The sequence below is a fragment of the Rhinolophus hipposideros genome (genome assembly GCF_964194185.1).
Source record: "Rhinolophus hipposideros genome assembly, chromosome: 8".
In the NCBI taxonomy this organism is placed as follows: Eukaryota; Metazoa; Chordata; class Mammalia; order Chiroptera; family Rhinolophidae; genus Rhinolophus; species Rhinolophus hipposideros.
The window spans coordinates 71,192,685-71,215,164 of NC_138054.1; the positions used below are offsets into that span (position 1 = coordinate 71,192,685).

At 47.8% G+C, this 22,480-nt stretch overlaps 2 protein-coding genes across 7 annotated transcripts in view; one reads left to right on the forward strand and one right to left on the reverse strand.

The window, feature by feature from the left end:
- On the reverse strand, window positions 1-8,689 carry NCDN (neurochondrin). Of its 4 annotated transcripts, none has more exons than XM_081057548.1 (7): window positions 8,549-8,689; window positions 7,188-7,328; window positions 5,115-6,083; window positions 4,095-4,336; window positions 3,308-3,532; window positions 2,771-2,913; window positions 1-1,505 (listed from the first exon to the last, which is right to left on the reverse strand). In XM_081057548.1, exons 2-7 carry the CDS (start codon window positions 7,308-7,310, stop codon window positions 1,069-1,071), a joined length of 2,139 nt encoding a protein of 712 aa, XP_080913674.1. In that variant the 5' UTR covers window positions 7,311-7,328; window positions 8,549-8,689; the 3' UTR covers window positions 1-1,068. The 4 variants fall into 4 exon arrangements, with proteins under 4 accessions (XP_080913674.1, XP_080913673.1, XP_080913675.1 ...); XM_081057547.1 differs by having other exon boundaries at window positions 8,215-8,652; XM_081057549.1 differs by lacking the exon at window positions 8,549-8,689 and adding an exon at window positions 8,069-8,157.
- Window positions 8,690-8,765: 76 nt separating this feature from the next.
- Window positions 8,766-22,480, forward strand: part of KIAA0319L (KIAA0319 like) — an 86,927-nt gene continuing 73,212 nt past the window's right edge. Inside the window, exons 1-2 of one of the 3 annotated variants that reach the window (XM_081057545.1) lie at window positions 8,766-8,871; window positions 11,857-12,026. In XM_081057545.1, the coding sequence (XP_080913671.1) occupies window positions 11,885-12,026 (142 nt within the window). In that variant the 5' untranslated portion in view covers window positions 8,766-8,871; window positions 11,857-11,884. Of the gene's footprint in view, window positions 8,872-9,013; window positions 9,224-11,856; window positions 12,027-22,480 lie in introns of those variants that run through there. The other 2 variants (XM_081057544.1, XM_081057546.1) reach the window with 2 other exon arrangements.

Consider the following 22,480-nt stretch of genomic DNA (forward strand, 5'->3'; position numbering starts at 1 on the left):
TTGTCACCAATGAACATTTATTGAGTGTCCACATGTGCACAGCTTTGAACTTGGCGATCACAGAACGCACTGGGGGAGGGAAGGGGGGGAGCAAGAAATCATCAGGTGTGTGTGTGGGGGGGTCCCCCTGGGTTCATAATAAAGGTAGTTCCTGCTGGAGCCGCCAGTCGCGTCTCTCTGCAGAGAGGAGTCCTAAGCAGGGGTGGATTTAAAGCCAGGCACCATGACGGCAACGGGGTGCAATCACTAGGGAAACATGCGGCTTTTGGGGAAGTGTCCTTCCTGTTCCTGGCTCCAGCCAGGCCAGATGGCATCAGGGGGACAGGGATCAGATGCTCAGGTGTCCAAGCAGGAATAAGGACAGGCAAAATAAATAACCCCCCAACCCCCATCATCACTCTGCTGCAACACGACACAAAAGCTTAAGAGACCCAGGCCCAAGGGTTTCTGGGTCCCCTCAAGGAAGCTCAGGTGGACGGAGTTTTCCCCACCCCCCACCAGGCCTGTCTGCCCCTAAAAGGATGGGGCACTATAGACCCTGGGTCACTGAAGTTGATAGGAAGAACTGCAATGTCAATGGCCTGAGCCTGCTCTCTGCCCATGAGGGCCAAGGGCAAGAACCAAATGGCCAATTTAAAGGACGTGGACCTGGGAGGCCAAAGGGGCACCACAGCCTAGGGGAGCCCACGCCCTGGCCGGCAGGGCACATGGGCTGAGGCAGCCAGCTCCTGCCAGCCCTGTCCCACCCTGAGGCCTCCCTCTTGTGGGGGAGCCAGACATCAGGCACAATGACACCTAGTGCCCCCCTCCCTGGGGGCTGCTCCAACCTTCTGGGGCCTGGCAGGCACAGCCACGTTGATTTCCAAGACAATCCCTGCCCAACTGGGCCCAGGGGGCGGGACACAGTTCCTTACACTTGAAGGGTGGGCACAATGCCCTTGCCCTTGGAAAAGCCAGAAAGCTGGGGTGTGTGGGTGGGAGTCTGGAGAGGGGGGATCCAGTTTGGGGGCTTCAGGGAAGATGCCTCCTCCCTCCTTCCCTCGCTGCCCGCCCCCAGTGGACATCCCTTCAGGGCTCCGACAGGCATTGCTCCAGGGCGGCCATCCGATAGTGGCTGGCTGTCTCCTCACCTGCCTGCAGCCTCATGGCCTCCCGGCACAGCCGGTTGGCCCGTGCCAACTCAACCAGGACACCCTGATAGGCGGCTACCATCTCAGGTTTGACGGAGTTGGGGCTGACACTGCCTAGCAGCTGGAGCAGCTCCTGTGGCCAGCGGGAGCGCAGGGCAGCGGGGGCCAGCCAGGGCAGCAGTGGCACGCAGCCTGTGAAGGCCTGCATGCCCAGGAACCAGAGCTCCTGCAGATCAGCCCAGATGCCTTCGTAGTCAGGGGACAGGGCCAGCACTGCCTGGTCTGAGCCAGGAGTGGCCCGTGCCACATGGGATTGTGACAGGAAGAGGATGGCGGCCGCGAAGAAACCTCTGGATGCTGGTGTTCCCTGAAGAGCTGGAAGGCAAGCAGGGAGTGGGGGGCATGAAGCAGATGGGCCAGCTGCTTTGCCAGACCCCTACTTTCCCTTCCTGTGCGGGCACATTCAGGGAGCCGAGGTATAGTCTGGAATCAGCCTGCCTAGGTTTGAACCCTGCCTTTGACTTCACTATGCGACCCTGGGTAATTCACTTTTCTGGGTATCGTTTCTTCACTTGTAAAACGGGACCAATAGTGCCAATCTTAGAAAAATCTGCTGTGAGAATTAAATGTAATAATCTTGGAACATTCAATGTCATGGTCAGAACTACCTAAAGTCTGAGCAGTGACGTGAGCAGCGGCTGGGCCTAGGGGCTCCTCAACAGGGTAAGGAGGTTGCGCCAATTTGATTCTTGGGCCAGAAGAGGGCGCCAGAGGGGACTGGGAGCTGGTGACTCGGCTTTGCTTACCTGTGGGCTGAGGCTCACCCCTGCACTGCAGACTCTGCCCCAGAGGCTGTTAATCTAACCTGGTGGCATTTGTGGGTGAACCAGCACTGGGGTTCTACTCGGGCTATGGTGATACAGCTGGGACTGAGCAAGCGCAGGGGCTGGAGAGCAGGGGGTGCGCCTGGTCCACTGGGACTTGCTCATCTTCCAACTGTTGGGTACCCTGCTGGGATCCCCACGTAGGGAAGAGAGGCAGCTGAGGGTATGGGCTTGTTACACCCCGTTCCTGGGCGTCTGCTCAGCTCCCCCAACCTGACAGATGGGGCACATGGAACAGGCAGGGACAGAGGGACCCAAGCAGACACCCACAGTCAAAGTGGGAGACATGGAGGGCTGGCAGGGGCTGGAGGGGCTGCCCTTCCCCCTGCACACGGCCAGAGTAAGGCAGGGCTGGGGAGAAGGTACGTGCAGAAGAGCACCAAGCGCTGAAGCCTGTCACGAGGGGGTGAGGCGCTGAGCAGAGAAAAACCTCAATGGAGATAAGTCAGGTATCTGACTCAAGGCCCTGTTGGGGGCGGCTCCTCCACCTTGGAAACACTGGATTCAGATTCCTTGGGCTGCTGGGAGTAGGCCTGTACTTACACCCACCAGACCTTGCCTTAAAAGTCTTCAAAAGAAAGAGAATGTTATCATTTTGGAAAGAAGGGTGGGGTGACGGATGGAGACATACTTTAGAGTTCGTCTGGATAGGAAAATTCTGTAAAACCATTCTCTGAAAATGGTGACGTGCCCAGAGGCAGCAGGTCCACCCAGGTTGTCTACCCCATCCATTAGGTCTGGGTCCCCAGGACTTACCCGGAGAGGTGCTAAGGAGCCGGGCCATGAGGAGACCCAGGGTGGCCACGTTGGCAGCCAGAAGCAGCCTCCCCTGCTGCTGCACTAGTGCGGGCAGTGACGTCATCAGGGTGTTCATAAGAGACGTGAAGCAGGCATCTCGCCTGAGGAGAGAGGCATGGAAAGATGCGGGGAGGAGGGGGGTTAATACAGAGTCAGACCAAGCCCTGGGAAAACCTGGGATCTTGGGCTCCCAGCTTCATCAGGCCAGGGTTTGGCAAGAAGTTAGGCAACAGGGTGGAGAGTTAATTTTGGGCCCCATTCATGGCATCTGGGGAGCGGAGACTGGGTTATGGCTGAACCAGGTAGATGTGCCCAGAGGAGTTCCAGATGTCACAGCCTTGTGTGGGGTGGCTCTGTCTATTCTGAGACTCTCATTCTAACACTAACAGGGACCCAGGGACACAGGGAAGCAAAGCAGGAGATGAAGATTTGGGGCAAGTGTGAGTAGCCCCCTTTTCCCCCCGCCCACTTCCTCTGACCTCCTCCCGGCCTCACTTGATCAGCCCTGGTGCAGTGACCACGAGGTTGAGGAAGATGTGGCAGCAGGTCTGCAGGCCGATCTCCACACTGTCGGGCAGCACTGAGGTGTCATGGCCGGGGGATGTGAGTTCCCACTGCTGCAGGAAATACTTGCAAAGAAGTGAGGGGGCCCCCTCTTTGATCAGGATCTCCCGGGGCCCATCTTCGACTGTCAGGTGGCACCAGCCGGGCAGAAGGAGCCTGGGGGCGTGGAAGGGACAGAAGTGTGAGGGGTAGGGAGAGATTCCCTGTTTGGGGGCACCCCACCTAAGAAAAATGGAAGTAGGGGAAAAGGACACATCCTCAGAGGTACCGCACAAGAAGCACAAGCTTTGGAGTTGCATAGGCCTAAGTTTAAACTTGGGCTCTGCCACATAGTGTGAGTGTGGCCAAGTGACTTTAACCTCCTTGAGTCTCAGTTTCTTTATCCTGAAGATGTGGATGAGACTTACGTCATAGATTTGCTGTGTGGACCCAATGAGATTTTGGTAAAGAGTACAGAAAAATGCCTGGCACGTAGTAGATACTCAGTAAGCATGAGTTCTCTCTTTCTAGAGAAATCGGGGGTTGACAAGTGAGACTTGGCAGCCTAGGAGTCCTGTGGGAACAAGCCCCCCAACACAAACAGAAATAATCCTCAAGGCAATCTCATGCTGCAGTCAGGAAGCCCAGCATAGCGCAGTCTGGGGGGGAGAGGAGATGTCCCTCTGTTACACTTTTCTTTAAAACAGTGTGGCTGGACAGATTGTAACTACGAACTCACCGGAGAGCATCCCCTGGCCAGGTAGGCCCTGGAGTGGTGGGGGAGATGGCCAGGGTAGCCACCTGCTGAGAGAGGTCATCGGCTTCCTCCGCCTCCTCGTAGAGGGTCTTGGCATAGCGGACGAGGAAGGGCAGCAGCTGGCAGACCTCTTTGCGCAGAGATGAGGTCTCCTCAGCCAGCCAGGCACCCAGGATCCGCACCGAAGCAAACACAAAGGGCTCCTTCTGCTTTTCTGGCCCCACCTGTTGCCGTAGGATCCCCCTTGAGATGGAGCAGGACCACAGCCCCTACCCTGCCTGCACAGCATGTCGACCAGCCTTGGAATAACACAACTAGAAGGGAATTCTGGCCTGGGAGTCCTCCAGAGGCAGGCTCTGTGTACTCAGCACCTAGAACGTGGTAGGGACGCACCCAACAGGGGCCTGGCACAGAGCTAGCCCTCAGGGCATGTCTGCTGAGCTAACTGGACTTCAGGTGACAGGACTCTGCACTCACTGGGACTCAACTTGTATTCCCCCTGCCTCCCCACCTCCAAAGTATCTCAGGGCTAAAAAGAAACTCAGAGGTCCAGAGCCAAGTAACCATTCCCTTTACAGCAGCTCTGACCTGGGAGGCATTAGCTGAACCTCTTCAGAGGCCAGACTCCAGGTAGCCATGCTGCTTTTCCCTGCAGGGTTACAAGTTTGTATGTGCATGTATGTAAAACAATGCTATAGACTGAGCAGAACAGACGGCTTCGATTGTGTGTGTGTGTGTGTACTGGGGGGAGGGCTGTGAGTGGGAGGTTACTGTGTTGTGTGTGCGTGTGTGTGTACTGTGATGAGTGCACATATGGTGTGTGGTATGGTGCTTATGTGGAGGCACGGGGAGGGTGGGGAGGCTCGGTCACACACTACTCCCAGGGAAGTGCATCTTCACTGTCTCTCCATTACTCGGAGGTGCAGGAGTTTCACTTCCCCCTTTCCCCTGGCTCTGGCTCCCCCCCACACTGGATTTCTCTGTTGGCCATTGCACCCTCACCTGCTGCAGGTAGTGGATGACAGCTCCGATGGCTTCCTTCATGATGCTCACGAGCTGCACCTTCTGTGGCTCCTTAAGCAGTGACTGCTCACAGCGGGTGCATTCTTGGATCCCCAACTCCATGAGGGCATAGCAGGCAGTCACCACATCTTCTTTCACCTCTGTGCCTGTCTCCTCCAGTGCCAGCCGTACCTCCACGCACGCCAGATTCACCAGCAGGGCCAGGAACTTGCTCCCGGAGCTGCCCGCTGGGATCCAGTCGGAGCCACAGGCGTGCGCCAGGCGGGCTGCCAGCTTTAGTGCGGGGTTGCGCTGCCAGGAGCTCAGCTTGCTGCCCAGGATGCGTGCCAGCCCAGCCTGCAGATCCCGGAGGCATTCAGAGGGCACGGTTGTCGGGGGCAGAAAGATGGGCAGCAGCTGGCAGAGCTCAAACTTGCTGGCATCCTCAGCTTTCTGGAAATCTTCACTGAGGCCCCGCAACACAGCCAGCAGGTCAGGCTCTGCCTCCTTCCAGCACTGTGTCTCGGCAGCAGCCAGCAGCCCCACCAGGAGTGCCAGGGCCTGGTCAAAGCCATAGCCATGCCCCAGGTATGCCTGACACAGGGCAGACACGGTGCCACCAGCAATGAGGTGCCGGGGCCCACGGGGTGTGCCTGCCACAGCCGTTAGGCACTGGTAGGTGTCATCGATCATGGAACGGCGGGCAGCATCATCAGGGTCCCCCCGGGTTGTGAGGAAGGTACTAAGGATGGGGATCTTGTTCAGGACCTGGGGGTGGGCAGCCAGTTCAGGGTCACTGCAGAAGCAGGCCAGCAGGGCCACACCCAGGGCTCGGAGAACATGGTCGGGGCAGCCATCAGGTGCCTCCTTGGTGGTCAGGAGACGATTGGGGAATGTGAAACCTACAGCATCGAAGATCCGTCGCCGAGTTTTGGCATCGATGTCACCTGCTTTGACTGCCTTGGTCACCTGAGGGGGGGCAGTATGTGCTATCAGCAGGACGAAAAGAACAAGTGGCAAAGACTGTCCCCTGCACCCTGGGGAGTTCAATATTAGCAGGATTACGTTATGTAACGGGACTCACTCTGGGGTTGGGAAGCCTCCCAGAGGTCACTTCATCCAGTTCCTTCCTTCTCCCTGGAGACAGATAAGTATGACCTCTGGGATCCCTCATCTATGATTATTCCGTGGAAGGGAGGTCCAGGCCTCCTCAACTATTGATACTTGTTCTGTCGTCTTATCACTTGGTCAGTTGGGAAGTTCTTTCTGATGTCTAATCTAGATGCGCACAACCTGAGTTGAAAGGGGCTCAGAACTCAGTGTTTAAAATCCTCCAGGGATTTCGAGTCCCTTCTTAATTGCTCTCTCCGGAGAAGTCTCGGATCCATTCCCGCCACCTTCTCAGGGGAAATGGCTCCTGTGTCTCGCTGCTTTGCCTGTCAAAACATTTCCCCTAACATTGCACCTAAACACCTCCTCTGCTGCAGTGTGAGCCCTTGACTCCAGAGCCTTCTCCCTGTTGCCATGGCAAACAAGCAGCGGCTGTTCTCCCTCCTCCCTTTACCCACCCCCCCCACACCAACCCCTCCTTCCCAGCACTGCAGCTCTTGCTCTGCTGTCCCCAGCTTGGGTTCCTCCAACAGGGACAAGCCTGGAACCAGCTCCCTTACCCTCAACCTACCTACCGCCATCCCGGCCATCCCCTGGGACCCCTTCGCAGTCACTTCCAGTCCTGCTACTCTCTCCACCCCCAGAACATTCATCCCCAGCCCTCAAGTGCTCTGCACAGTTACTACCTGCTGCTGCTATCCTATGAGTCAGCTCCCATCTGCTCTGGGACACCCGAGAGCAGACCCAGCCAGCCTCCTGAGGCTCCTAGGGCCATAACCCTCATTCATCCCCATTCTCCTCTTTGCCCCTGTACTCAAGGGAGCAAGAGTCCAAAGATAGGCGTCTTGGTGCCTCCAGGGTTGCCTGCACAACCTATATATCCTCGGGGACTTACTGACCCCATTCCTAGAGGGCCCCACCATCCATCCCTTCCCACCTCCCAATTTTCAGTCAGCTCCTTACTAGCAGCAGGGCTGCAAACTGCTCGCTGTCATTCTTGGCCTCACGGAGGGCTCCCAGGTAGCGCTCCAGGGTGGGGTTTCGGCCCTCTGCCTGGTTCAGAGCTGGCTCGAAATCCGAGGCCATGATGCCCGCCTTGCCCAACTGTGAACACAAGAGGGACTGAGCATCCCACTGCAGAGGAGGGGCGGGGGCGGGGGTGGGAGTGGAAGATGGAGGGAGGGATTAACACACGGAGGGGAGGGTCAGGAGGGATGGGCTCCTCAGGACTGACCTCCCTTTAAGGGGCTGGACCTTCAAATCTTTAGGGATGAAGGGACCCTGGTCCAAGGTCACCTCCGGAAAGTGGGAGCGAAAGGACCATACATCCTGCTGCTCAGTTGGACAGCTCTCCTCACCAATCTCCTGGGGGTGGAGGGGGCTGGCCCCACCGTTCAGCTGCTCTCTGACACCAGAAGCCTGGTTTTATCTCCCTCCACTGAGGCACACAGAGAGGGAGTGGTGCGGACAGACAGGGAGGAATGGAGACGTACAAGGGTGAAGTTCGATTATCCGGACTCAGGCTGACAGGAGGGAAAAGGGCATCCTAGGTTTCCTTTCCCCTCCCTTCTTCAGAAGAGACAGGAGAAAAGCTTCAGCTGAAGTGAGGATGAAGGGCGCTGACCAGGGGAGGCGTGGAGTTCCCTCTGGGGACCCCACCCCTCCAGCCAGGGCTTTCAGTCGCCCCCGCAGGCTCCTTGCCTCCTCTCCTTTCCCTCCCTCGGGCAGAAGCTGCAGCTGCAGCAGCAGCAGCAGCAGCAGCAGCAGCAGCAGCAGCAGCAGCAGCAGCAGCAGCATTAACCCCTTGCGCCCCCTCTCCTCGCCCTCCCCGTCCCGCTACCAGCCTGTGGATGCCGGCAGGGGCTGGAGAAGCAAGGAGGGGTCCCAGGTAGCTCCCAGGACAACGGAGAATCCAAAAGCCGGATAATCGAAGCGGGGCTGCTGAGACGGGGAGATGAGAAAGGGAAGGAGGGTTCCTGGCGGTCACCACCTGTCCCGCCGCAGCCAGGTCACAACACGACATTGATGAAGTCACGACAGGGCGGCGATGAGATCACACTTCACGATGGCGCGGTGATGTCACGGAGAGATCACGGCAAAATCACGACATGGGACAGCCCCAAAGATGACAGTGCAAATTAAAAAAATAGCTATATATTGAAAAGGGCTGTGACAAAATGGAGTCTCGACAGGGCACGATGATGTCGCGATATGGCGCGATGGAGTCACGACAGGGTCCCCGGGGTGTGTCGGCGTCGATCAGCGCCGGCTCGGAGAGGCCCCGGCTGGAATGTAGGGGAGGGCCTCAAGGGGGCTGAGCTCACCAGGCTACGGCCCCGAGCAGCGAAGTCTTCTCTCAGCGCGTTGCTCCGGGAGCCTGGGGCCGCTGCTCACGCCGCGTTGCCCACTCCTGGCTCCAGGCTGCCGCAGCTCCACCCCCACCTCCGCAACGCTCTCGACCAATCCGCGGCGGCTTCACTCCAGGCTCTGGCCAATGGCACGGCGGGGCGCTAAGCCGTGAGGGGTGCTGCCGTTGCCGCCATCTTGCTTGAGGGTACTGCCCGAGTCTGGGGCCCAGGGCTCGCGCAGGGCAGGCGAAGGCGCAGACTGCCTCTGGAGAGCGGGAGGCGACAGCGTGAAGGCTCAGGTTCCTTCGCTCGTGCATAGTTCTACCCCTCCAGCACTGCCCCTCCTCCCCCTCGGGCTCGCGGCTGGGATTGAGCTTCCGGGGGTGGGGGGTGCAGGAGGGCTTGCTTAGCCTGAAGAGTGTATTTCCGGGTTGAGCCCGTGAGGTGGGAGGAGGCGGCGTTTCCGGCCGCGGTCGCTGTCCGGGGAGGCTGAGGCGACAGGGAGCTGTCCGGGTGGGGAGCCTGCACTACCTTCTTCCACTTCCTCCTCCTCCGGGTGAGGGGAGCGAAAGTTGGGGTCCCGACCCCATGGACCGGGAGGAGGCGGAGGCTCCCGAGAGCTGGGGCCCCGCTGTGTGGCCCTGAGCCCGGGTAGGTGGCCGGAGGCGGCTGGCTGCCTGGCCGAGGACCACGAGCTCAGGGGAGGGGCAAGAGGGACGGGCTATTTCTGAGGGTGCACTGGCCGGGTTTTGGGACCCGGAGGTGGCGCTCCTGGCCCGGCTAGGGCAGCCATCTGCTTCTGGCTTTACAAGTGCGGAGCTCAAGTCCCAGGCTGAACCCTGCTGCTGTCGGGCTCGGGCCTGGGCCCGCAGGTCCCTCCATCCCCTGACAGACAGCTCGGGCTCGGGGCGCTGCTGTCCTGCTTGCCTCGGCGTCTGCAGCCTCGCCCTTCGCTGCTGTCTCCGGTGTGTGGTGTTCCCACCGAGATGGTTGATGCAGAACAAGGGGGGCGGGGCTGAGCACGAAGGCTCCTGGACGGTGTGAAATCTGCCTTATTCAGGACTTGGAAAACTGCCCCCCAGAGGGGTCCTGTGGTGGCTGCAGGGAGCACAAAAGTGAAATGAAGTCAAAAGAGGACCCCTCAGGCGGGGTTCCAGGGAAGCTCTGCCCGCTCTCATCTCAGGGTGGTGGTGCCCAGCGGACAATAGATGCAGTAGGTGCAGAGCATTAAGCTGACGCTTGGTGCGTTCTTAGGTGGTTAGCAGACGGGAAGCCAGGACCAAACGGAAAAGACGACCTCCCAGAACAGTCTGTTCGTTTTTTTTCAGCTATTTGGGAAACAACGTCTGCAAATATAAGCAAAGCTATTCATGGCCGTCTGTTCCGTAACTTTCCTAAATATCAGACTTTTTTCAAAAAAGAGCTTTATTCTTGATTGCTCACACCAGCTGAAGAGGCTGTTTCAGACTTGCTCTGTGGTCGTTCAAACATGTCTTATCGCTGTGTACATAAATGGAGTTCCACGTAGGTAGCTGACAGACTGAACTGTGACACATTCCCCATCAACCTGAAGTATTAAGTAAACATTACCCCCTGCTCTGTCTGAACAGCTGCTGCAACAGAGAGTGCTTTTATTTCAGATGTACTGGTAACGCCCGACATGCCAGAACTATTGCAAGCTTTTCTTGATTTTCATTTGTCAAGTATTGTGGGGGTGTGTGTTGTCTTCCCGGGCTGTTACCCTTTGATTTTATAACCAGCCATTTGGATCTTGGTGAAGTGCTGTTGGTGAAGGTGAAGGGTCTCTAGTCCGCAAGCCTTTGACTGGACCCTAGCAGTGATTTGTGCGGTTGGGCCGTTGTAGGTTTCAGAGGAATGACCGGTTTGGTGTTCACAGGAAAACAGCTCTCCCTCTGTCTTATGCCTGGTTTGTAAGACGTTGTACTTCTAATCAGCTTGCTAATCCGTGGTGTTTATTACTCCCGTTTTCAAAACCTATTCATTTGTTCAATGCTCCTATCGCCCACCTGTCATACGCTACATTGATGACACATGTTGAGTCACCTTGAGCTTAAAATCCTTTTGTGGTAGGCAGAAATGTGTTGGATAAGACACATACACACACACACATACACACCCTTTCCATCTCGGGAGGCTAGAGAAGTTGCTGGATATACTTTCTAACGTAGGCTCTATTTCTTAATCTCATGAGCATGTCTCTGGTTGACCCACCACCTTTCCCTAACGTACAACTACAAAACAACTAGAAATAGGAATGGATGGATGTGAAGGAGAAAGATGAGGTCTTAAGGCTCAGTGAAAGCGTTTTGTTGGGGAGGCTGTACCTCAGTTTTGCAGGTGGTGTGTGTCTGTTGCCTGGTATTAGTCAGTTTTGATATCAGACCCATGGAATGCGAATCTCCCTATATGCTAGCCGTGGATGGGGTTGTCAGTCTGTGTTATTTGCCAGGGATGACAGGTACACATTTAGGACAGAAGACTTTTGAATTGCTTCTTCAGAACTCAATCAACCCTCATAATGTTGCCAAAATTTATATAATACTTTATATATTATAGGAAGTTGTGTAAAAGAGAAGAAACTGATGGGAAATCATTTTTTTTTCTTCTGGAAGGGACATAAACAGCCTCTAGAGTTTAGAGTCGCCAGCACAATATCTGGCACATGATAGGGCCTGGGTAAATATTTGTTGAATGTATATATGAATTCAAGTCAGGACTTGCATGTGATTCTAGGTGTCAGGGAGGTGACACTGAACTATAAATTGGATAGGTTTTTAAGATAATAGTGGTGGGGACAATCGCAAACTGGAGAGTGCATGTCTACTTAAAGACAATCACATTACATTTTTTTTAAAAACACAGCTATACAGGTCCAACGTCTTCACAAATAAGAAAGTGTGTTGGGTCAAAGTCACAAAGCTGTTAGTAGTAGAACTGGAACTGAAACTCAGCTCTCTTTTTCAGGCGGCTACCCTTTCCATTCTTCCACATAGATGATTTTACTGTTAGATTAGAAAATAATGGAATATAAAGTGTTCCAGTTTTATAGTGGATTCATTTCACATTTCTTGCTGTGTTTTTATGCTGATAATTACAGGTTATGTCAAAGCTCAGGTTTAAAATTGATGGGCAGAGATGAGCAGTAAAAGGCAAACTTGAAATATTTCCTCCCCCCAATCTATCACAGTCTCTAGCATTCCACATTTTCAGGAATCAATTACTAATTACTTGGCATAAAATTTTTTCTCTTTCTCTTTTTCTAGTGGACCGGTTCCGCCTGTGTGGAAGGCCATGGAGAAGAGGCTGGGAGTCAAGCCAAGCCCTGCTTCCTGGATTTTATCAGGATTTTGTTGGCAGACATCTGTGAAGTGGTTGAGAAACTTGTACCTGTTTTATACTTGCTTCTGCTTCAGTGCTCTGTGGTTGTCAACAGGTACCATTTTCTTTATATATTTAAGATTTTGAAAAAGGGCATTTTGTGTGAGACCTGCAGTTCATTTTAAAGACTAGTAGGAGGCAGAAAAGCAGTGTGCTAATTGACAGAAACGTCCTATTGGTGGACACTTAGTTGGATTTATTTATTTTTGTTTTGGAACTGAAATTTAAATTGGGAGAATTGGAATGATCATTTTGAGATTTGATGAAGGTGTAATGGAAAGAAAAAGGTTTCAGAGTTGGACAGACCTGGATCTGGCTGTTTCCACTTAATAACAATAAAACCTGGAGCAAGATAAAACCTGACTCAGAGCTTGATTTCAGAGATAATACAATTAAAGAATATAGTACAGCACTCTGAACATAGGTGCTTAGTAAATGATACTCTGCTTCCTTTCCTTTCCCAAAGGAATCAATACTTACAGGGAGAATGTGTTCCTTGCTTTTTCCATAGAAAGGGATTATGCTGATAGATTTCATAAAGTATGCTTTCCTCCTAGAGATTATTTTACCAGGCTAGAATCTCTTGCCAGAAAAGAGTTCCAAGAAGGCTAAATTTCAAAGAATATCCTCTTTCTGTCTTTTTTTTTTCTTTCAGTTCTTTTGCTGACATTGTTTTCTTTCAGAGTATGAAATGTGAGAAAATAGCGATTTAAAAAAGACTTCTGAGTATGCTGCCGTTCTGGGCAGTGACCAAAAGCCTTCTGTTGTGAAGACCACTCTCTGGGATAACTAATCAGCCTTTTGCTCCTATAATTACAAAGGTTTCTGTTGCTGTCCTAAAGGAATTGGTGGTCATGATCTTGAGAGTCAAGTAATTACTGTGTTTAGCAATTTCAGTAACATCGGCTTTGGGGCTTTTGTTGTCTTGCAGTGGTGGTTGATGATTGCATAATTGTAGCAGTGGAAATTGCAGTTGACAGAAAGCTGACCTAAATGTTTTTTAACTGGATGATGCTTTGCTGGGACAGCTATTTCAAGCCAACATTTTATGTAAGATCATTTGAATTAAATAAGTAACTGATTTAGTACCACCAGAGTAGGAAGACCACATTTTTTTGAAATGCATCTACCACACATCAGACCCCTGTTTATAAACATTGCATATCTTATCTCATTTAATCTTCATACCCTAAAACAGATAGTTTTATTCTCATTTTATAGATAAGGAAACTGAGGCCCCAAGGGGCAGAATGACTTGACCAAGGTCACACAGCAAGAAATGACAGAGCCAGGATTCTAAACCCAGGTTTGTCCATTCTGAGCTCATGCTCTTTTTCTTCTGCAACTGTGCCTCCCAGCCACAGGTGATCTTTTGGAGGACCAAAGACATTTTTTTTTACCCTGAACTCTTATAAGCAGCTTGTTATTTGAGGGATTCCAAGTACAGAGAAGGAAGAAGCATTTCCGAGTGTTACTGTATTGTTCAACCTAGTACTTGGCTAGACTTAGTCCTATGGGTTCATTGGGCTAGTCTTAGTATTCCTTGAGCTTGGTGCTTAAAAACAGCACTCTAGTGAGTAAATTGAGTGTAAAGGTGCAAAGGTGATATTGTTATAAGTGGTTCTGGTGGAGATTAGATTATACCACTGTCATTTTAGAAAAGTTTGGAGCTTTTACCATGGAAGAACCAAGAACCATGTTTGTTCAAACTGAGGGAACATGCAAACAACGCATGATGGACTTGTCATGTATTTTAATTTATCAGAACTTTCTTATTAATTAAAAAACCTACAATATCCTAACAAAAAATGAATAAAGGACATAGAGAGTACCATAAATAAATAAAAAATTAAAATTGTTTATAAAAATTAAAAAAATGTTCATTCTTACTACTAACCAAAGAGCTGCAGATTAAAATGAGAAAACCTTCTTAATCTATCATATTGACGAAGATGAATGCAAAAATATCTAGGGATGATGTGGTTGCTCTCATATTGTGCTGGGGAGTTTGAACAGAGTTTTTTGGCATAAATATCAAGATCTTTAAAAAAAAGTTCATGTCCTTTGATTTAGTAATTTCCCTTTCAGGATTATATCTCAAGGACATATTTGGATGTGAATGAGAGCATTCATTAACACTCATTTATTCTATGTTGCAAAACATTGCCACAACTGCCCAGCAATAGAAGGGTGGGGAAATTATGGCATATCCACGTGGAATATTATCTAACCTCAAAATTAATATTTTAGAAGAGTAAGTACATGGAAAAATGCTCCTGTGTTAAGTGATAAAAGACACATAACTACATATTCATTATAGTGCCAATTTTGTGAAAAGAAAAAAATATTTTTATATAACAGAAAATAGTCTGAAATAAGATACATAACAAAACGTTTACGTATTTCTTGAATAGTGGAATTATCTCTTTATGCTTTGTATTCCAGATGTTTTTTCAGTGTACATGTATAACTTTATTTTTTTTTTAAACAAGGGGGTGGAAAATCCTACCTGAAAAAGCAACAACAACACAGCAGAAACCTATTGTTGGTAGCCTGAGTCAGTATTTATCTACACATGAGTTTGTTCAGTTTTTACCTGTGCTCTTAAGTTTTCCTTGATAAAATACATTCTTGATTGTTTGCTGTTGTCATTTAGCTCATGTAGTGTATGGATTATTGCTGAAAAACTCATCAGAATCAGGCAGCTCTCCAGTTATTACCATTCCTGTTTGCCACTTAGCAGTTTACTCCCTCTCAGGTAGAGCCCAGGCACACTCTGGCTTACATATGATGAGCTTCTGTTTTATTCCTGCTTTTGGGTTCAATGCTGAAACCCACTGCTAGAAAACAGTGATAACAATTTGATAAAAGATTCTCTGTGTTTTCCTTGTGGGCCATTGAACCACTATTTTAATGTTATTGTTAAATGGCTTGAAAAATAGCATTTTGGACATGGGGATTATCAGTATTTGGAGACAAACGAGGTGACCCCCCCAAATTTGGAAATTCCTGCAATAGACTGTCAGCTTCCTGAAAGTAGGACTTTGCCTCTTTTACTTATGCCAGGTATTCCTAGCAAGAACCAACAGCTGGGCACATAGTAGATGCACCATGAAAATATTTGTTAACTGAGTAAATTAATAAATTAGCAATAAGGGTAACTGTGCTTTGAGAATTAAACTTTAAAGTCAACATAGTCCATCATTTGAGAGTTAAAGTTTAGACTCAACACAATCAGAGCAGAGGTATATGAAGGTACCTTAAGGAGACACAGTGCCTTTGAGACTAGAAGATCTGGTAAAAATAATAACATATTAACAGATCTAAAGAATGTGTACATCTGAAAGTTACGTGTGCATGTGTGTGAGGGATGAGAGGGTCTGAACCGGCCTTGGGAACCTAAAACGAGTCACTGAGGCTAATGTGGGCCTGAAGCTAAAAATTGGCTATGAAAACTTTTACTGATGCTCCCCTGCTTCTGGGAAGTGGATTACATAGTTGTTTTGAGTATAGAGAAAAAGGACTCAATTCAGGACCAGTTTTTGAGAATTCACTAGGAGTCTATACTTTAGGCTAGAGATAAGGGTGATAAAGATGAGTACAGTTTCTTCCCTGGAAGAACTCCCAGTTTAATGAGGAGATAGATACATAAATACTATGATGTCGTAAGTGAAAAGATAGAGAGATGCAGTGCCCAGAGTGCTTCTGAAACCAGAGAGGAAATATTCAGCTTAGAGGTGATGGGGGAGAACTGAGAAATTCTCTCCAGACAAGCTGATGCCTGAACAGATTTTTGAAGGTTGAATTCGAAGGATTCGAAGGGTATTTCCAGGCAATGGGAATGTAAGAACAAAGGCACAAAAGTGTGAAACAGCCTGGTATGTAGCAGAAAATCTGGAAGCAGCTTAGTATTGTGGAATATAAAGAGCAAAGCTTGAATGAGAGCTCCTGAGAGGTAGATGGTAGCCAGGTAATGAAGGATCTGGTATACTATACGAAGAAGCTTTGATTTTAATTTTTTTAGGTAGGTGGTCTGCAAATTTTCTTGATTACGTACTCTAATCCATAAAAAAGTTGAGGATGTACTCCAGTATATGTGTATTTATACATAATAACAAGTACCATTGTACTAATGTCTTATGTGTATGAGATGCCAAAAACAAAAATTTGAAGGGATCTACTAAAAACAAATACGAAGTTTTAATGTTTTTTTTCATACCCCAGTGATTGTCTTGTGCAACTCTTGAAAACACTCTGCTTTGGAGATCATTGCCTTAGGGAATTGGGAGCTATTGAAAATTTTAAGCATAAGAATAATACTGGTAAATTTCTGATCATTTTTGCTGGAATATGGAAGAATGATAATGGTGGGGATGGGAAGAAAATGGAAAGGGGAGGGGGAGGGCAGGGCTGGGGCTAGAGGTAAGGATATCTATTAGGAAGTGAATCAAGTAGTCCAGGAGAAAATTGATGAGGCTGTCTGTCTTCAAGGAACCTCTCGCACTGAAGAGAGAAATTTTACTCAATACGAATCTATTTAGCAGTAGTGTTAAATAGATGGGTAGAATTTAGGAGTTCTGTAGTAAGAGATTAAAGGAGGTCATTTTTTTTTAAGTTGAGATATAATATAACTATTAATATCTAATTCTAGAACATTTTCCTAACATCCCAGAAGAAACCCTGTACCCATTAGCAGTCACTCCCCCTAGCTTCTGGAAACCACTAATCTACGTTCTGATCCTGTGGATTTGCCTATTCTGGACATTTCCTATAAATGGATTCATACAGTGTGTGGTCTTATATCTGGCTTCTTTCACTTAGCATAATGTTTTCAAGGTTCATGTTGCAGCATGTATTAGTATTTCATTCCTTTTCATGGAATAATGAATAATATTCCATTGTATGGCTATACCACATTTTGTTTATGTACCTAGGAGTGGAATTGCTGGATCACATGGTAGCTCTTTAACTTTTTGTTTTCTACGGCAGCTACACCATTTTACATTCCACCAGCAATGTATGAGACTTCCAGTTTCTCCATGTCTTTGCTAACACTTGCTATTGTCTGTCTTTTTGATTATAGTAGAGGAAATTATTGAAGTTTAGAAAAATCAGGGAGGGCTTCATGGAAGAAATGGAACTTTGCTTGTGCATAATACATATCCAGTTTGCCGATAGACACAGTAAGAAACAGCACTGGTAAAACAATGAGATTTGTTTTTATTATTATTATTATTATTATTATTATTATTACGTATTCATTCAACAAGTATTTATTGAACCAGGCATGTTCTTTATTAGGAATCTCTAGCTAGGTCCTTGACTTAGTCTGCCCAGCCAGGAAAGCTTTCTGAAAGAGCGGAGTACATGTGCTGTCCCCATTCTCCCACTTCTGTTCTCTGAATCCAGTGAGGTCTTGACTTCTGCCTAAACCTTGGTTTTCGCTAAGGTTAACCAGTGACCCTCCTAGTTGGAGACCTTCACTTGTTTGTTGCCTTGCTTAACATCTGTGCTGCATCAGACACCTTTGCATACTTTTTTCTTGAGACCCTTTCCTCAGTTGCCTTAAGTTACACCTGCCTTCCAGGTGATGCATTGAGCTTTCTAATTATTCTTCCCTCACTCCCATCTTAGCTTGTCCCTTGAATGTTTTGTTCTTCAGGGTTCTGTTTCTATCCTTTCTTTCTTCAATCTTGTACGCTCTCCCTTGGGAAATCTCATTTCCCCCCAAAATTGTAACCTGTGTGCTCACTACTCCCAAATCTATAATAGTTCATTCACTTCTCTCTGGGCTCTAGACCACATAGTCACCTCAATGTCACACGTCTCCAACTGGATGTCTCATAGCTACCTCTAACTTAACATAGTGAAACTGAACCCATGATCTTTTACCCCCTCTTCCTTCTCTTTAATTTCCTAGTACTGTGAAAAGACCACCTCCACTTGTATTCTGAAGTAGAAATCCCTGAGTCATTCTGTACTCCTTTCTCTCCTCCACATTCAAATCATTGTTCGTGGCGTTCCATCTCATGTTTCCAGGCAGAGTGCTCCATTCCTCTCCCTATGTTGTTATCATTGTGCTTGATGTATTCGATTCAGGTAAACATGAGCTCCTTTGTTTTCCCTGAGGCCCCTGGTTTGAACTTGTTCTTATATTCTCATAGTGTCTGTACATCTCTGTCTTATACCATGTTATACCGTGAGGTTTTATGCTTTGTGAGGAGAGGTTCAGAGTAGGTCTTTCTCTCGAGTGTGACCTACTCTAAGGTGAGGCCTTTCTGGCATCTGCTGCTCTACAGTGTTGATGTGATTTCTTTGCTCTGGCCGAGCTGAAACTCCGAAATGCTCCTACCTCCTTCCCCCAGCACTGCTTGTCCTCTGGTGATTCTGTTTCCCTTTCAGCATCTACTATCTAATAAACTTCGTTCAGGTGGTCTTGCCCTGTGCCTTTACATCCCACCCCTCAGCCTGGCACGGGACCTTCCCAATGGATTTCTGGGGTCCCCTCTTTTCACTGCTCCTTCCTCTCCAGTGTCTCACCACTCAGACTATAGCCAAACTCAGATCTCTGCTTCTTGGGCTCAGTGAGATCCCTCTGTTCTGTTTGGGTTCCGGCTTTCTGTGCCCTGGTTAGGAAGTTGTCCTTTAACAGAGAACTAGGCGATTGTAGGGCTCACTTCAAGTCTTCCTGTCTTAGGGACTGTAGCTTTTATTGCTTGTTAAGTTCTCAAAACAGTTACTTTGTACATTCTGTCCAGTTTTATAGTTATTTATGGTGGATGTAGTCTGGTACCAATTATTCCAATAAGGCTGGGAGCAGAAGTCTACTATGATTACTTGCTTTTGTGTCTGCTTCATGAAACGTACTCATAATTACATACCTAGTGTCTATTACATAGTAGGTAGCAATAACATTTGTTGGGTTAACCTAAAGATAATACTAGAAATAGCACGACCTTGGAATATACATGTTAAGGAGAATCATTCTTTCCTATTTTACTTTCCAATCTTAGCCCATTAAGTGGGCACTTAGCTTCCTAGGAGGGAACAATATTTGGAAGGAAATTTTTGCTCTTTTTTCCCACTTTTTCTCTGGCTTTCTTCAGAGAAAGAGAATGGAAGACTGATTTTTCTGATGGGTGAGGCTGGGAAAGAATCCTGTTGTAAGGAATGGCTAGTCTTTAGGATTTGCATGTGTTCTCTCCCTGCCATACTCTCATTGGTCTGCCCATGCCAGAACAGCCTGCATTTATCCAACTGGGTAAGTTTAATTCAGCATAGGAAAATATTAGAAAGCATTAGAAAGCCCATTTATGATTGTCCATCTAAGCTGTGTTCTCCAGTCACCTGATTGCTTCTTACAAAGGTGATATTGGTCTCCATCTACCTCTAACTGCCATGTTTTATTTTTAAATTAATCCCCAATTCTGGGTGAGATTAATTATCACCCTCAAACCCCACAGAGACTGCAGATGGGACAAAGAAGCTCCTGGCGTGGCAAGAGGTCTTTTTGCCACAAGTTGTCATTCTTTTTGATCTCATAATTGCATGTATTTGCCCCTGGCAGACAGAAGGCACCTGAACTCATTTTCTTCCTTTACCCTTACCCTTTGGTAGTACTTTAAGGGCTGTAGCCCCTGTTGTGTTAGACCAAGTGGTATCTTTTTCCTTTGAGAGAATAATATATTTTGAACATGCATTGGTCTTCAGGAGAAAAGCATTTTCAGGAGACTTTTTAGGTGGCATTATGCCCCTGCTCTTCTTATATCTGTTGGGCACCTAATTTAAGGTAGATGACTAATGGACTATATCTCATTGCAATGAGCCTTTAGCAGGAACTTTTTCCTGCCAAACTGTCCTATATTCTTAACTACATTGCAGTACAGGAAAGTAATACATTATTAATCCTAAATCTGTCTCCTCGGATTGTAGGATAATGACTTGAGTACATGGCAGCTGGGGGAAGGTAGAGTTTTCTGGCTGTTAGCACAAACCATGCAAGCTTTTTGATTCTAAAATTCAGCTAGCCTTGAGCAAGTGTGTATATCTTGTTATATTGCAATTTAATTGAGCTAAGTAAGGCAAATCAGAATCCTCTAAAGTTAGTCTCTTTCCCAGTGAAATGAAGTAATTGTCTCATGCTTAATTACTCTTCAGTGAAAGATACTCATCTTAAGTCCTTCTCTTTTTGCCCTTTAAAAACATTATGCAAACAAAAACTTATTTCCTAACAAAATGAAGAGGGATAAGGAAATAGCATAATTGGGCAGTAAATCCAATTCAATTTTGAAAACTTTTTAAAATTGACTCTCCTCAGGAATTCTTCAAGGGAGAAAATAATAAGGTGGCAGAGGAGTTTATAAAAACAAAGTAATAATTGCAGGGCCAAAGCAAGACCTGTTGGCTTATACTAGAGATTGATAAAAATCTTAGAGACTGTATAAAAATCTTACTAATTGGAACAGCTTCCATTTCAAGGCATTGAGTGGAATTGGCAGGAACATGAGCAAGGACTATTGTGTGGTTAGTGTCTGGACATTTATTCTCAGGTGAGTAGTAGTGAAGAATTTGGGTCAAAATGCATAGCTCTTGGTTTGAAGGCCTGCCTTTTGGACTTCCTTTCTGAACCTTCATCCAAGAGCTTCCTTAAGAAAAGTCAGCCCATGTGGTTAAGATCCTTTAACCACTTTTGATTCCAGACACTACTGGATACATTTTAGAGAGAAGAATTGCCCTTGATCACCAGCTGAGCAAGAGACAAGAGGCGGAGTGGTCAAGAGCATGGAGCATTGATGGACTCGGGAGTCAGACAAGCCTGAATCTGAGTCCTGGTTCTCTTACATACTGGTTGGAGTTACTGAAACCCACCTTTCATCAGGTTCCTCATCTACAAAATGGGAATGACAGTGCCTCTCGTAGGATTCTTGTGAGGATTAAATAAAATGTTCATGCAGAGTGCTTAGCAGAACAGAGGACTCTGTTCTGCTGCCATGACAGCACCTGGCCCTCAGCTCTGGTTCATTTCCTGCATCACTGACGATGTGCCCATGCGGGGCAAGGCCTTGTGCTGGGCCAGGTTGGCTCTGTCTTTTGGTCAGGATAATGTTTTGACTGGAGCTGGATTTGGATTTTGTGTTAGAAGTTACAGAGTTAGTCCCTTCCTTCCTTCAAAATGTGTTTATTGGGTGCCTATGATCGTAGACATTAGAAATGCAGTGGTGAGTAAGACAGACCTGGTCTCTGCCTTCATGGAGTTGGCATTCTGAGATTCCTTTGTCATTCCTAGGGAACAAATTCTTTGTAAGAGGGATGATGTTACTGGTATGTAGAGTTCCACCAAGGAGGCTGAGACTTCCCTAGGGTCCCAAGGTAATTCAGTGACAGGGACCCACTCTTCCTTATAGAATCCTAGGAATGTAGGAGATTAGGCATGTTGATGTCTCAATAGAACAACCTTCTGCTTAGAATTACGTAGGTGAAGCCCTGTCTGCAATATAGTATGTCTCCAGCTTTCTTTCAATCCAGCCCATTCTTCCCACCATTAGTAACCCACATCCCTGAACAAGCAGTGTGGTTATCTGGAGATTTGGAAAAAGTGCTACAGCTGCATCCTTTGCCCCCAATTTGGAAGTGTGTGTCCTCTGGTGATTTCATGGGTATTAAATATACCCAGTCAGTCAACTCTTGAAAATCTATTCTGCATCAGAGTGCTCCTGCTTTTTTAGCATCAGGTTTGTTATGTAGGCCCTTAGGTGAACAGTTACAATGCTTAGCATCTGGCGAACAGCAAATTATGTAATTCTGAACTTCTCTGGTCAATCACAAAAGGAAACTGTAAAATACCCTAAGATAAGAAGGAATTATAATGTCCCTGCATGGTGCACTGACCATCACAGAAGCTGTCCTAGGAGATTCAAAAGCAGAGAAGAATGCTGGCCTGTCTGAAATTCCACCAACCGCAGACTCTGCCCCTAAAGATGGGTGCCCGGTGTAGCTCACTCCAATTTCCCCTTTTAAACTCTCCCAGCAAATGACAGTATTTTAAAGAATGTTCTCTTTCTTCCAACTGGCTTAATATTATGCTTTGATTCTAAACCAAGCAGCACATTTGAGTTTGAAATAAATGTGTGCTCATGGATTCTCTTTTTTAGGTTTTAAGGGGAATGACTAGTATTATCAGACCTGGGAGATGGGAGTTTTATATTGATTTGGTTTTACTTCTGTAGCTTTAATTTCAGAATCAAGTTTAAAAATTTAAAAGGACTGCCATTCTGCCTGTTAAATGGCTCCTCTGGGCTTTTTCTTTCTTTTTTTTTTTTTTTTTGGATACCGTGTTTATTGTCCTGAACTAAGGGCAACCTGAGTCAGCTGGAGGTTTATGGAAGTGGAATGAGTGAGTCTTAATCAGAACAAATGAAGCAGCCTTGTAGAGAGAAGCTGAAGAGCCATATTCCGTTTCAGAAAGCTGAGTAATCTGCATCCTGCTGGGTCAGTCTGTGGCTTTTGGCT